Source organism: Ylistrum balloti, unplaced genomic scaffold, assembly GCF_031769215.1.
Source record: "Ylistrum balloti isolate Yb309-2 unplaced genomic scaffold, AGI_CSIRO_Ybal_v1 Utg371150, whole genome shotgun sequence".
Lineage (NCBI taxonomy): Eukaryota > Metazoa > Mollusca > Bivalvia > Pectinida > Pectinidae > Ylistrum > Ylistrum balloti.
This window is the reverse complement of record NW_026782630.1, coordinates 224,138-237,842: the sequence shown is the minus strand read 5'-3', so window position 1 is coordinate 237,842 and position 13,705 is coordinate 224,138. Positions and strand designations below refer to the sequence as shown.

The 13,705-nt window shown below is 36.0% G+C and overlaps 1 protein-coding gene across 1 annotated transcript; it reads left to right on the top strand.

Annotated features, from left to right (window-relative positions):
- Positions 1-245: 245 nt before the first annotated feature.
- LOC132561132 (dehydrogenase/reductase SDR family member 4-like) lies at positions 246-11,856 on the top strand. Its single transcript, XM_060225863.1, has 8 exons — positions 246-298; positions 3,132-3,309; positions 3,949-4,026; positions 6,865-6,965; positions 10,060-10,111; positions 10,976-11,110; positions 11,390-11,445; positions 11,742-11,856. Exons 1-8 carry the CDS (start codon positions 246-248, stop codon positions 11,854-11,856), a joined length of 768 nt encoding a protein of 255 aa, XP_060081846.1.
- Positions 11,857-13,705: the final 1,849 nt, after the last annotated feature.

Genomic DNA, 13,705 nt, shown 5'->3' with positions numbered 1-13,705 from the left:
TAAACAATTACTCCTTTAGATACTACTACTATGTGTTTTTCTTCTGCTTTATATTACGACACGAGAAAACACGGCGACCACGTTAACATGCATACACACGCCTACTACAATATACAAGTTTTAATTTGATACAGGTATATCTATTTGTCCTCATGTTTCTGAATACATACTATCTTTATTGACCATTGACCTACTTATTATCTCCTGTGTCCTATCTTTCAACCGCAGTTGCCGTTCTACACAAAATGGCTCAGAAGCTAGCTGGGAAAATAGCGGTTGTAACAGCCTCGACGGACGGGTAACATATTTTTCTTCATAAATGTAGCCGGTCCGCCATAACCGTCGAAATGTTTGTACTCGTACAACTGTCTGGGAGCAAAGTTTTTCTGTTATAGTAGACTAGACAAGAGTGATCTACAATTCTGTGTTGTCCCGTTAGAGTGTACAGCTAGATTTGCATAGCATTTCGCCTCCTAAACAAAATAACGATTTGCTCATTTGGAAATTATGTAAGTAATGCAAGTACTACTTCACTCGTTGAACAAATTCAAAATGTACAAATGTACATAAAGACATGTGCATGTGTAACAGGGTGAAAACACCACGCCAAAGCTTGTTTTATTCTTAATAACATTTATTCAATGCATAAAAAAACCCTAGAAAAGAAACAAAGACAAACACTTAGTATTGCACACACAACATCAGGGGACATAACTCTCGCACTGTATAATTACCTATTTTTTCCTCTATTATCTAAATTATGGCGAATATAAATTGTTTACCAACTTTACAATATAATTAGATTATTTAAATTAACATTAATTATACAGTACTGTTATATGATTAAATAATACAAAACACAGTAAAATACTTCTATGACTAAATTGTCTTACTTTCCTGAAAAATACATATACTATCCATATTTCATATTCATTAACATCGAATATACATTTCAACGTAATAATTTTGTATAGTAAACTCACCCTACATATGGTGTAGAGGTTTATAGAGGTTCTCTAATATACACACTTGAAACTATGCTGTCTCCCGCTATCACTCTCCAATTATCTATAAAATTAATACAACTACTTAATACTTGTCATATACCGTTTAACATGACAATAGACAACACAAATTGAGAATTAAAAATATGATCAGGCAACTTTGTAGCACTGCAGATAAACTTGGGATAGCCAAACTTCCAAAGAGAAAAATGATACAAGTATTATACTATATACTTTATATTAAAAAAATACATTTATTCTACAGGACTAATTTATTGTAATATATATTAAACAATAAATTAACTACAATATTCTGAAATATTAATAAACATATAACTTACCAATTATAATGTATCTCCGTTTCTTTCTAATCAAAAATGCATCTTTCCCCTTGGGAATCTAAATCTGTTCTCTAACAAAGAACTGAATACCGATGTTCAAATCAAGCTTACTTTCCCTCTCATGATGGAATCTAGCCAATCAAAATCGTCAATGTCGGTTCACTGGACAGGTCAGTAGCTGTCATAGGTCAAACTTGTGCATGTACGTGTATTTACCATATATGGGATTCATACAGGTAATAGTGAGTACAATTCACATCACAAGACATACTTACCTGGCATTCTATAACTAAAAAAAAATACATATAAAGTTAACAACCTGACCCATGTCAGAAGATATAAAATATGCATTTCTGACATTGTCAAAACATGCCCTAGTACTTAGGTAAAATTAAAAAGCATAAATAACACATTGTCACACATGTATACTATTGTATTTACGCATCACCGTAGTACTTGGAGCATCATTCATATATGGTGGGCTATTCAAATCGTCCTACGTCCGTGGTTCGTGATCCGTCCGCCAGTCCGTCCGTAAACAAGTTTTGTTATCGCTATTTCTTCAGACGAAACCGTTGGATCTTTCTCACATTTCATCTGTAGGTTCCCCTTGGTCCCCAGTTGTTTCCGTTTGATTTTGGGACTGATCAGAAAAACAAAATGGTTGACAGGCGCCATGTTGGATTTTTCAAAGAAATCTGTTATCGTTATTTCTTGAAAAGAAATTGACGGACCTCTCTCAAATAACATATGTAGGTTTCCCTTGATTTCTAGCTGTGTCCATCTAATTGTGGGGCTGATCAGAAAAACAAAATGGCCGATAGGTGGCCATCTAGGATTTTGCCTAGTAAAGTTTGTTATTGCTATTTCTTGAGAAGTTCTAGATTGATCTACTTTAAATTTTATATGTAGGTTCCCTTTTGTCCCTATTTCTTGAGAAATGCTGCATAGATCTTTCTCAGATTTTATTACAGAATCCTCTTGGTCTCTAGATGTGCCCATCTAATTTTGAGACTGATCAGAAAAACAAAATGGCTGACAGGCAGCCATCTTGCATTTCGCCTAGTAAAGATTGTTATCTCTATTTCTTAAGAAGTGCTGAATGGATGTCTCACAATTTTCATACATATGTTCCCTTGGTCTCTACTTGTGTCTGTTTAATTTTGGGACTGATCAGAAGAAACAAAATAATTTTCAGGCGACCATGTTAAATTTAGCAGGTAAAGGTTGTCATCGCTATTTCTGCTAGAATGTTCAAATTTCTTATCATGAAGAGCAAAAACAGAGAAAAAAAGAGAAGAGAAGAGAAAAGAAGGGAAAAGATCCAACTTTCAAAGAGCAAGTAAAAATCAAACAATGATGGGCGCCAAGATCCCTCTGAGATCAAAACAACCGTCCTTATCCCGAGCATCCTTGGATAAAGTGGGTGGGGATAAATCAAAATTTCTCAACGAAAAATCTAAAACCCTTCTTCTTGTGAACAGCAGTTTGTGTCAAACATTTTTTTTTTTTTTGCATATTTTGTCAGTTTCATATTTTGTGCAAAATGTGTTTTCTTTCCTTCAATATCCTTTTGACCAAATTTGGTCAAATTCAATCAGGCGTTCTGGAATAGCAGAATAGCAATAAGGAGAAAAAAAATTGAACGATTTCTGTTGTCAAGTCCATGTCGAATAGAATGTTTCACGATACCACATGTATGATGTACATAAGCCACGGTATGTAGTGCAACTGTAATGTCATACGACTTTTCAACGGACTTTTCCATTTTCCTTTGTTGATGCAGTATCGGGTACGCCATTGCAGAGAGGCTTGCTAAAGATGGAGCCAAAGTGGTCGTGAGCAGCCGGAAGCAGGCTAATGTGGACGCTGCCGTTAACAAGCTCAAGTCACAAAACCTGGACGTCGTAGGTGTGGTATGTCATGTCGGGAAACAGGAAGACAGAGAACGACTTGTGACCACGGTAAGGGAGCTAATGTAGATAAAACAATGCTGTATATGTTAACAATGGAAGGATATGCGATATCACAAGGACTTATCGTTAAAGCCAAAATGATTGAAAAATAGACATAAAGAATGACATGGAAATTTGTTTTCAAACCATTCGCAGATCTTCTTGATCCATCTAAAATACATGCTCGCTACTCCCGGAGTTACGATCACTTCCGCTCTCTGCACCATGGAAGTGATCATAACCCCAGGAGTGTCGAGAATGTATCAATATGGTGTTCATTTTCTGGTCATTTATTACGAAATTTATGCTCTGAAATTCTTTTTTGCTTAATCAGCATTTCACAACTCACGCTTTTTTAAGACAGGTCAGATATTTTCTTAGCCATTGTTGATTATGCCCAGACTTTTTTTTTTAATTCGAACAATCAAAAGTTTTCCACACCCACTGGTTAATTCTAATCGAGCTTTTATCAAATAAGACCTGCTCCATTTGGCTGGCTGAATTAAAATGTAAGCACGAATGATGTTAATATTATTGTTCCTAAATGTTCGAGTAAAATTATTCACAGCCTATAAAAACCGAACAACATTCATATTTTAACATCGTTTCTTTAACTATGTATCTATCGTTATTTTGTTTACATTACAGGCCATGGACCAGTATGGCGGTATAGATATATTTGTGGCAAACGCGGCCGTTAACCCGTACTTTGGTCCTATACTGAGTGTGAGTTTATCGAGGTTATCTACCTACGGATATCCGCAGGCAAACCTGTCAATAAGCTATTCGAGGGAGCATTGAAATTGCTTCATACGATGTCCTGATATAAATGATTACAATCATTACATGTTTTATTACTGGTGGAAGCAAATCACACTTCGATGTTGATATGAAATTCAGATTGAGCTGCGTGCAGTATCCGCAGATAATCTAAATGTGCTATTGGTGAATCTTAACCTCTATCGCGCTTACACTAATGTATATTTTTTGTTTTCTACAAACATTCCGACAGGTCGCCTCCAAATGTCAATATCAATACATGAAAAGGAAATCACTTGTCATAGTAACAGTAATGACATCTATTTTGAAATCTTGTTATCTGTTTATGTAGATTACGTTTTCTAACACCTGTGTATATATATTACGTTTCCTAACACCTGTGTCAGTATATTACGTTTTCTAACACCTGTGTCAGTATATTACGTTTTCTAACACCTGTGTCAGTAGATTACGTTTTCTAACACCTGTGTCAGTAGATTACCTTTTCTAACACTTGTGTCAGTAGATTACGTTTTCTAACACCTGTGTATGTATATTACGTTTTCTAACACCAGTGTATGTATATTACGCTTTCTAACACCTGTGTATGTATATTACGTTTTCTAACACCAATGTATGTATATTACGTTTTCTAACAGCTGTGTATGTACATTACGTTTTCTAACACCTGTGTCAGTAGATTACGTTTTCTAACACTTATGTCAGTAGATTACGTTTTCTAACACCTGTGTCAGTACATTACGTTTTCTAACACCTGTATCAGTAGATTACGTTTTCTAACACTTATGTCAGTAGATTACGTTTTCTAACACCTGTGTCAGTATATTACGTTTTCTAACACCTGTGTATGTATATTACGTTTTCTAACACCTGTGTCAGTAGGTTACGTTTTCTAACACCTGTGTATATATATTACGTTTTCTAACAGCTGTGTATGTAGATTACGTTTTCTAACACCTGTGTATATATATTACGTTTTCTAACACCTGTGTCAGTAGATTACGTTTTCTAACACCTGTGTCAGTAGATTACGTTTTCTAACACCAATGTATGTATATTACGTTTTCTAACAGCTGTGTATGTACATTACGTTTTCTAACACCTGTGTATGTAGATTACGTTTTCTAACACCTGTGTATATATATTACGTTTTCTAACACCTGTGTCAGTAGATTACGTTTTCTAACACCTGTGTCAGTAGATTACGTTTTCTAACACTTATGTCAGTAGATTACGTTTTCTAACACCTGTGTCAGTAAATTACGTTTTCTAACACCTGTGTATATATATTACGTTTTCTAACAGCTGTGTATGTATATTACGTTTTCTAACAGCTGTGTATGTATATTACGTTTTCTAACACCTGTGTATGTATATTACGTTTTCTAACACCTGTGTCAGTATATTACGTTTTCTATGTATATTACGTTTTCTAACAGCTGTGTATGTATATTACGTTTTCTAACACCTGTGTCAGTATATTACGTTTTCTTACACCTGTGTCAGTATATTACCTTTTCTAACACCTGTGTATGTATATTACGTTTTCTAACACCTGTGTATGTATATTACGTTTTCTAACACCAGTGTCAGTATATTACCTTTTCTAACACCTGTGTATGTATATTACGTTTTCTAACACCTGTGTATGTACATTACGTTTTCTAACACCTGTGTCAGTAGATTACGTTTCCTAACACCTGTGTCAGTATATTACGTTTTCTAACACCTGTGTCAGTAGATTAAATGCGGATATCAAATAATTGGGATTTCAGATATTTTTTGACATCGACATTTTTATATTATTTATTTTTGATAGTGCCCGGATATTACAAAGTTTGTGAATAATCACCTGTGTATGTATATTAGTTGGTCTATTGCCTAGTGTATGTACACATTTTAACACAATCCTGTATGTATATTACCTTTTCTAACACCTGTGTATGTATATTACGTTTTCTAACACCAGTGTCAGTATATTACCTTTTCTAACACCTGTGTATGTATATTACGTTTTCTAACACCTGTGTATGTATATTACGTTTTCTAACACCAGTGTCAGTATATTACCTTTTCTAACACAATCCTGTGTATGATATAAGTACCTTTAACACAATCCTCTTACTCAGATATAAGTACCTTTAACACAATCCTGTCAGATATATTACCTTTAACACAATCCTAACACCTGTGTCTGTATATATAAGTACCTTCTAACACAATCCTCTAACTCAGATATATTACCTTTAACACAATCCTCTAACTCAGATATAAGTACCTTTAACACAATCCTGTGTCATGATATAAATACCTTTTCACAATCCTCTGTATATAAATACCTTTAACACAATCCTCTGTCAGATATAAGTACCTTTAACACAATCCTGTGTCAGATATATTTTAACACAATCCTCTCGTTAAATACCTTTAACACAATCCTGTCAGTCAGATATAAATACCTTTAACACAATCCTCTCAGATATAAATACCTTTAACACAATCCTCTCGGATATAAATACCTTTAACACAATCCTCTAACTCAGATATAAGTACCTTTAACACAATCCTCTAACTCAGATATAAATACCTTTAACACAATCCTCTTACTCAGATATAAGTACCTTTAACACAATCCTCTAACTCAGATATAAGTACCTTTAACACAATCCTCTAACTCAGATATAAGTACCTTTAACACAATCCTCTAACTCAGATATAAGTACCTTTAACACAATCCTCTAACTCAGATATAAGTACCTTTACAAAAGATCACGAAGCAAACAGAATAAAATGCATGTATTTTCATTTTTTCAGATTTTCGACATTAACGTGAAAACCACATTTTTACTCTGTAAAGCTATTGTCCCTTATATGCAGAAGCGTGGGTAAGTAGCTACATATCTTAAAAAGATTAGTTCTGGCCAGCTTTCCACTTAATAAACGTGATCATTTAAATTTCCGTATATTCAAGGATATTTTCTCCTACTCACGATTTTCGTGTAAGAAGCCGTTAACTGACAGACAAACTCGTAACACTGGGTTTCAAAAGATGAAAATTATGGGGAAGTTTTACAATGGTCATAGTGATCTCATTGAGACATATTTTATTTGCGCGATGCTCATTAGTTTGCCCGCTGGCTCCGTTACTGTACACCCTTTTGTCAAGTTAGAACGTGACAGTTGATATTTAAGTTGACTAAGAAATATATGATGGATGCCGTCAATGAAACAGAAGACGCTTACTCTTCCTTGTCTCATTCTCATCCCACTACTTCAGGAGTCTTTTGTTCATAGTTTGTCCTAGTTTTATGTTGATATGTTGGTATAATTTGTGATATATATGTGTTTTGTTACATTATAATAGATGTATACGATTACATATTACCTGATTTTCATTGTATCCATTTAGATGCTATAACATGAATTGACCTTTTGACATGTCTTTATGCCGATCGTGATGATTTGAATTTATACCGGTGTGTCTTGACCTCGCCATATACCAGTGTGTCCTGACCTCGCCTTATACCAGTGTGTCTTGGCCTCACCTTATATTTGTATGTCTTGACCTCACCTTATACCGGCTGTGTCCTGACCTCGCCTTATACCAGTGTGTCTTGGCCTCACCTTATAGCGGCTGTGTCCTGACCTCATCTTATGCCGGTGTGTCTTGACCTCACCTTATATTTGTGTGCCTTGACCTCACCTTATATCTGTGTCTCTTGACCTCACCTTAGACCGACTGTGTCTTGACCTCATCTTATGCCGGTGTGTCTTGACCTCGCTTTTTACCGGCTGTGTCTTGACCTCACCTTATGCTCTTGTGTCTTGACCTTACCTGATATCGGCTGTGTCCTGACCTCGCATTACACCGGCTGTGTCCTGACCTCACCTTGCACTGGCTGTGCCTTGACCTCACCTAATGTCGATGTGTCTTGACCCAAACATATACAAGCTGTGTTTTGACCTCACCTATGCCGGTGTGTCTTGGCCCCACCTTATATTTGTATGTCTTGACCTCACCTTATATTTGTGTGCCTTGACCTCACCTTATGCCGGTGTGTCTTGACCTCACCTTATACCGGCTGTGTCCTGACTTCATCTGATGTCGGTGTGTCTTGACCTCTCCTTATATTTGTGTGTCTTGACCTCACCTTATGCCGGTGTTTCGTGAACTCACCTTAGATTGGCTGTGTTTTGACCTCACCTTATGCCGGTGTGTCTTGACCTCACCTAATATCTAAGTGTCTTGACCTCACCTTATACCGGCTGTGTCCTGACCTCATCTTATGCCGGTGTGTCTTGGCCTCACCTTATATTTGTGTGCCTTGACCTCACCTTATATCTGTGTCTCTTGACCTCACCTTAGACCGACTGTGTCTTGACCTCATCTTATGCCGGTGTGTCTTGACCTCGCTTTTTACCGGCTGTGTCTTGACCTCACCTTATGCTCTTGTGTCTTGACCTTACCTGATATCGGCTGTGTCCTGACCTCGCATTACACCGGCTGTGTATTGACCTCATCTTATGCCGGTGTGTCTTGACCTCGCTTTTGACCGGCTGTGTCCTGACCTCATCTTATACCGGTGTGTCCTGGCCTCACCTTATACCGGCTGTGTCCTGACCTCACCTTATATCTGTGTGTCTTGACCTCACCTTATACTGGCTGTGTCTTGACTCACCTTATACAGGCGGTGTCTTGGCCTCACCTTATACCGGCTGTGTCCTGACCTCATCTCATGCCGGTGTGTCTTGGCCCCACCTTATATTTGTATGTCTTGACCTCACCTTATATTTGTGTGCCTTGACCTCACCTTATGCCGGTGTTTCGTGACCTCACCTTAGATTGGCTGTGTCTTGACCTCACCTTATGCCGGTGTGCCTTGACCTCACCTAATATCTGAATGTCTTGACCTCACCTTATACCGGCTGTGCCATGACCTCACCTTATGCCGGTGTGTCTTGGCCTCACCTGATATTTGTATGTCTTGACCTCACCTTATATTTGTGTGCCTTGACCTCACCTTATATCTGTGTCTCTTGACCTCACCTTAGACCGACTGTGTCTTGACCTCATCTTATGCCGGTGTGTCTTGACCTCGCTTTTTACCGGCTGTGTCTTGACCTTACCTTATGCACTTGTGTCTTGACCTTACCTGATATCGGCTGTGTCCTGACCTCGCATTACACCGGCTGTGTCCTGACCTCACCTTGCAATGGCTGTGCCTTGACCTCACCTTATGCCGGTGTGTCTTGGCCTCACCTTGGACGGCTGTGTCTTGACTCACCTTATACAGGCGGTGTCTTGACCTCACCTTATGCCGTTGTGTCTTGACCCAACCTTATGCCGGTGTGTCTTGGCCTCATATTACACCGACTGTGTCTTGACCCCACCTTTTACTAGGCTGTGTCTTGACCCCACCTTATACAGGCTGTGTCATGACCTCACCTTATACCGGTGTGTCTTGGCCTCACCTTAGACGGCTGTGTCTTGACTCACCTTATACAGGCGGTGTCTTGACCTCACCTTATGCCGTTGTGTCTTGACCCAACCTTATACAGGCTGTGTCTTGACCTCACCTTATGCCGGTGTGTCTTGGCCTCATCTTAGACCGGCTGTGTCTTGACCCCACCTTATACAGGCTGTGTCATGACCCCACCTTATAAAGACTGTGTCTTGCCCTTCCCTCTACCTACTCTGTCTTGACCTCGCCTTACATTTGTATGTCTTGTCCCCAGCTTATGCCGGTGTGTTTTAACCTCACCTTCTACCAGTTGTGCCTTGACATACCCTTATTGATAAAAGTGAATATTTGACCTTTTTAAACTAGAGGCACGTACATCGGTGCGTAGAGCTTGAATCTTATGCGGGTTGTATCCTCACCCATCTTCATCATAGCTGCGTATTAAAGTTATTTTATTTTTATCGTGACTAAATTAATCTTCTGTAACACAAGATTTACATGCTGTTTAACGTTGTAGAGGAGGGTCTATAATACTCGTGTCTTCTACTGGTGCATATGATCCAAGTGCGGTAAGAGATATCAATTTTCTAAATCCCAAAACATTACAAACATAAGAAAATATCTATTTGATACTTTTTACTTCCAAAACTTTTATAACACTAGAAAAATTAGCAAATAAGGTAGCGCGCTTTATAAATGTTATATATCATTTTCGTTTTTAGTGTAGGCTGTAATACATTATATATCATTTTCGTTTTTAGAGTAGGCTGTAATACATTATATATCATTTTCGTTTTTAGTGTAGGCTGTAATACATTATATATCATTTTCGTTTTTAGTGTAGGCTGTAATACATTATATATCATTTTCGTTTTTAGAGTAGGCTGTAATACATTATATATCATTTTCGTTTTTAGTGTAGGCTGTAATACATTATATATCATTTTCGTTTTTAGTGTAGGCTGTAATACATTATATATCATTTTCGTTTTTAGAGTAGAGGCTGTAATACATTATATATCATTTTCGTTTTTAGAGTAGAGGCTGTAATACATTATATATCATTTTCGTTTTTAGAGTAGAGGCTGTAATACATTATATATCATTTTCGTTTTTAGTGTAGGCTGTAATACATTATATATCATTTTCGTTTTTAGAGTAGAGGCTGTAATACATTATATATCATTTTCGTTTTTAAAGTAGGCTGTAATACATTATATATCATTTTCGTTTTTAGTGTAGGCTGTAATACATTATATATCATTTTCGTTTTTAGAGTAGGCTGTAATACATTATATATCATTTTCGTTTTTAGAGTAGGCTGTAATACATTATATATCATTAACTTATATCATAATCAAGTTTTGAATAATGTTAGAAATATGAGTATGTTTGCATTGACTCATTATATACACTGTTTGATATACTATAAGATTATAGGGCCATACGGAGTCAGCAAAACAGCCCTCCTGGGTTTAAAGAAAGCTTTAGTGCATCAGCTATCGCCGATGAATATTCGGGTTAACTGCCTCGCACCTGGACTAATCAAAACGAGGTTTAGTGAAGCGGTATGTTCATAACTACGATCATTATCATACCTTAACCAGTTGATATCTTATATAGATATAAATACTCTGCCAACACCATTGTAACGAGTTCAGCTAATTTAATTTATATACTAACTGCGAAGTATACTCTTTCATGTTTTACCTATTTAGCAAATAAGTATATTTTTAACATTTGAGAGTCAAATATATACAATTGATGTTTTCGTGATACACAGAGAACCAACATCTGTACAAAGTTCTGGACAATATGAAAAATTGCGTAATTTGTAATCTTTTCAGATATGGAAAGATCCCAATAACTTGAAGATTGTTTCACAAGGTATCAAGCTTGGAAGGTAATTAAGTGTCCAAACCTTATGTGCTCTTTTCAGATAAATGTCTTGAGACAAGTTTCCATAGAAATTGGAAGTTATCTTATAGTTATACAAACACTCTCAAAACCAGGAACAGGGACCGATTTCTGCTAAAAGATCCCAAATATTATATATATAACATGTAATATTCCATAACTAAAGGCCCTTTGATCTGGAAAGGACTCAACAATATCGACGATACTGTATTGTATGACTGTAATATTATAATATCATTGCCATCCAATGATCATTAGGTAATATTTATAATGTAATTATAGAATCGGCGAGCCACATGAGTGTGCTGGGATTGTGTCCTTCCTGGCGTCCGATGATGCATCGTACATAACGGACGAAACTGTCATGGTATCCGGCGGGGCAAACAGTCAACTGTAGTGTCGAATTTTCTTCCGTGAAAGTTCTGTTGCTTACCCTTGCCAATCAATTTATGACTGTTATATAATTCATTGAATTGGTTTATTCACCAGATATGCTGTTTTAACATACGTTAAATGTTACCTCGGGTAAAATCCGAATTTAAACAAATAAAGCTAGACGTGACATTTATTAAGTATTGTTTATTGCTTATAGGTGGTCGTAAAATAGTTGTTATTTCATGGTAGGGACGTCGTTGTTCCTTCCGATAACATATTACACCACAAGTTTTACAAAATATATACTTTTATTACTGGCTTCATTTTATTCCAAAATACTGTAAAATCTCTGAGATATGATATCGGAAAAAGTGACTTCCGTTACACGTTCACGGTCTAAAGATATAGAAAAAGATGAATGACCCATCCTGCTATTAAATTCAATAGTTGGTAAAAACGAAGGTTGATAATTACAGTTAGATATATATTTAATTCAATAGTTGTAACTATCTGTAATAGCAATGATACAACAGGATAAAAGACACAGGAGCATTCTTTTATTCTTTTATGAAATACATTTAGATTAACCGAAAAACACCATATATAACAAAAAATATTTTATAAAGCCTTTCTAATATCTTTTATCTAAAAGGCTTTGAACACAAACAGGTATAAAGAACACAAGGTAATTTTGATCGGTATTGAAAAGTGATTGCCCTTACCAGTGAATACAAAGTACATTAAACCAAAATATACTATATGATATTTTGATTTGTTTTAGACTTAAAACTGACATTAATCATTGCCATACTTATTAAATACGTCACTTGAAATACAAGATATAGACTTTGTCATACTGCTTTTTTTCACTTTCGTTGTCACATTTTGAAAACACAGAGATGAATAAGCGAAGAAAACAACAAGTTATCAATAACTCATGAGCTACAATTAAAAACGTAATATAAAATGCTGCCAGTGAACCTCACTTTATCATGAAGACTAATTTATTCTAACAAACATGTTACGAGTCAACCAAAACTCCATTATCACAGGGAAATTATATAATTGAAAAAGTATTTTGCAACACCTGGTCCGGATGAAATAGTTTGATAATGGTTAGTATGCTAGTCGCTTGTCCATGTTAATGGTTTTATTTTTGGTGAATTTGACTTCCGTGACGGTTTGTATGGTGACACGCGATGATACATAAGTGTGACTATAATGTATTGATACTTTCACTTCCGATTGTGTCATATCTATTTTGTAGTTCTTCTATATACAAATTAGTCATGATTACATGTTGTAGTCGATATTAAATGTTAGCAAAGTTTAGAATTAGTTTAATTTCATCAAATTAAAAGTCAAAATATATTGAAAAGAAAAATTCAAGAATAATTTTTAACTACAATATGAAATATCTACCATATCTGAAATTCATTGTTTCTACAACAAATTGATCTTAACAAGTTGGCAATATTATGTTAGTGCGATGTGGAATATAGAAAATACATTGGAAATGCTTGATTAAATGACGAATTGCTGTACTTGACATACGTGATTCTGAGTAATGTTTCCTGACAAAATGTAAAACAATAACATAACATAAAAATGATATATTTGTTGAGTTCATATCGTATTAAATACATATTGATTAACATTTATCTTGTCAGTTGGAAAATGAAACCATAGCTTGTTATCAAGGTAGAGACGTAGGGGCGGGGTGGTGTTTCCTTCAATGTTTATTATAAGATATGAACAGATTTGATGTTACGCACACATAATTGACGGCACCGTGCATGATACCATACCTTAGATATAAGAACAGACATTCTACTTTATCTTAGTATCCGATTAATTCAGCATTCAGAAAC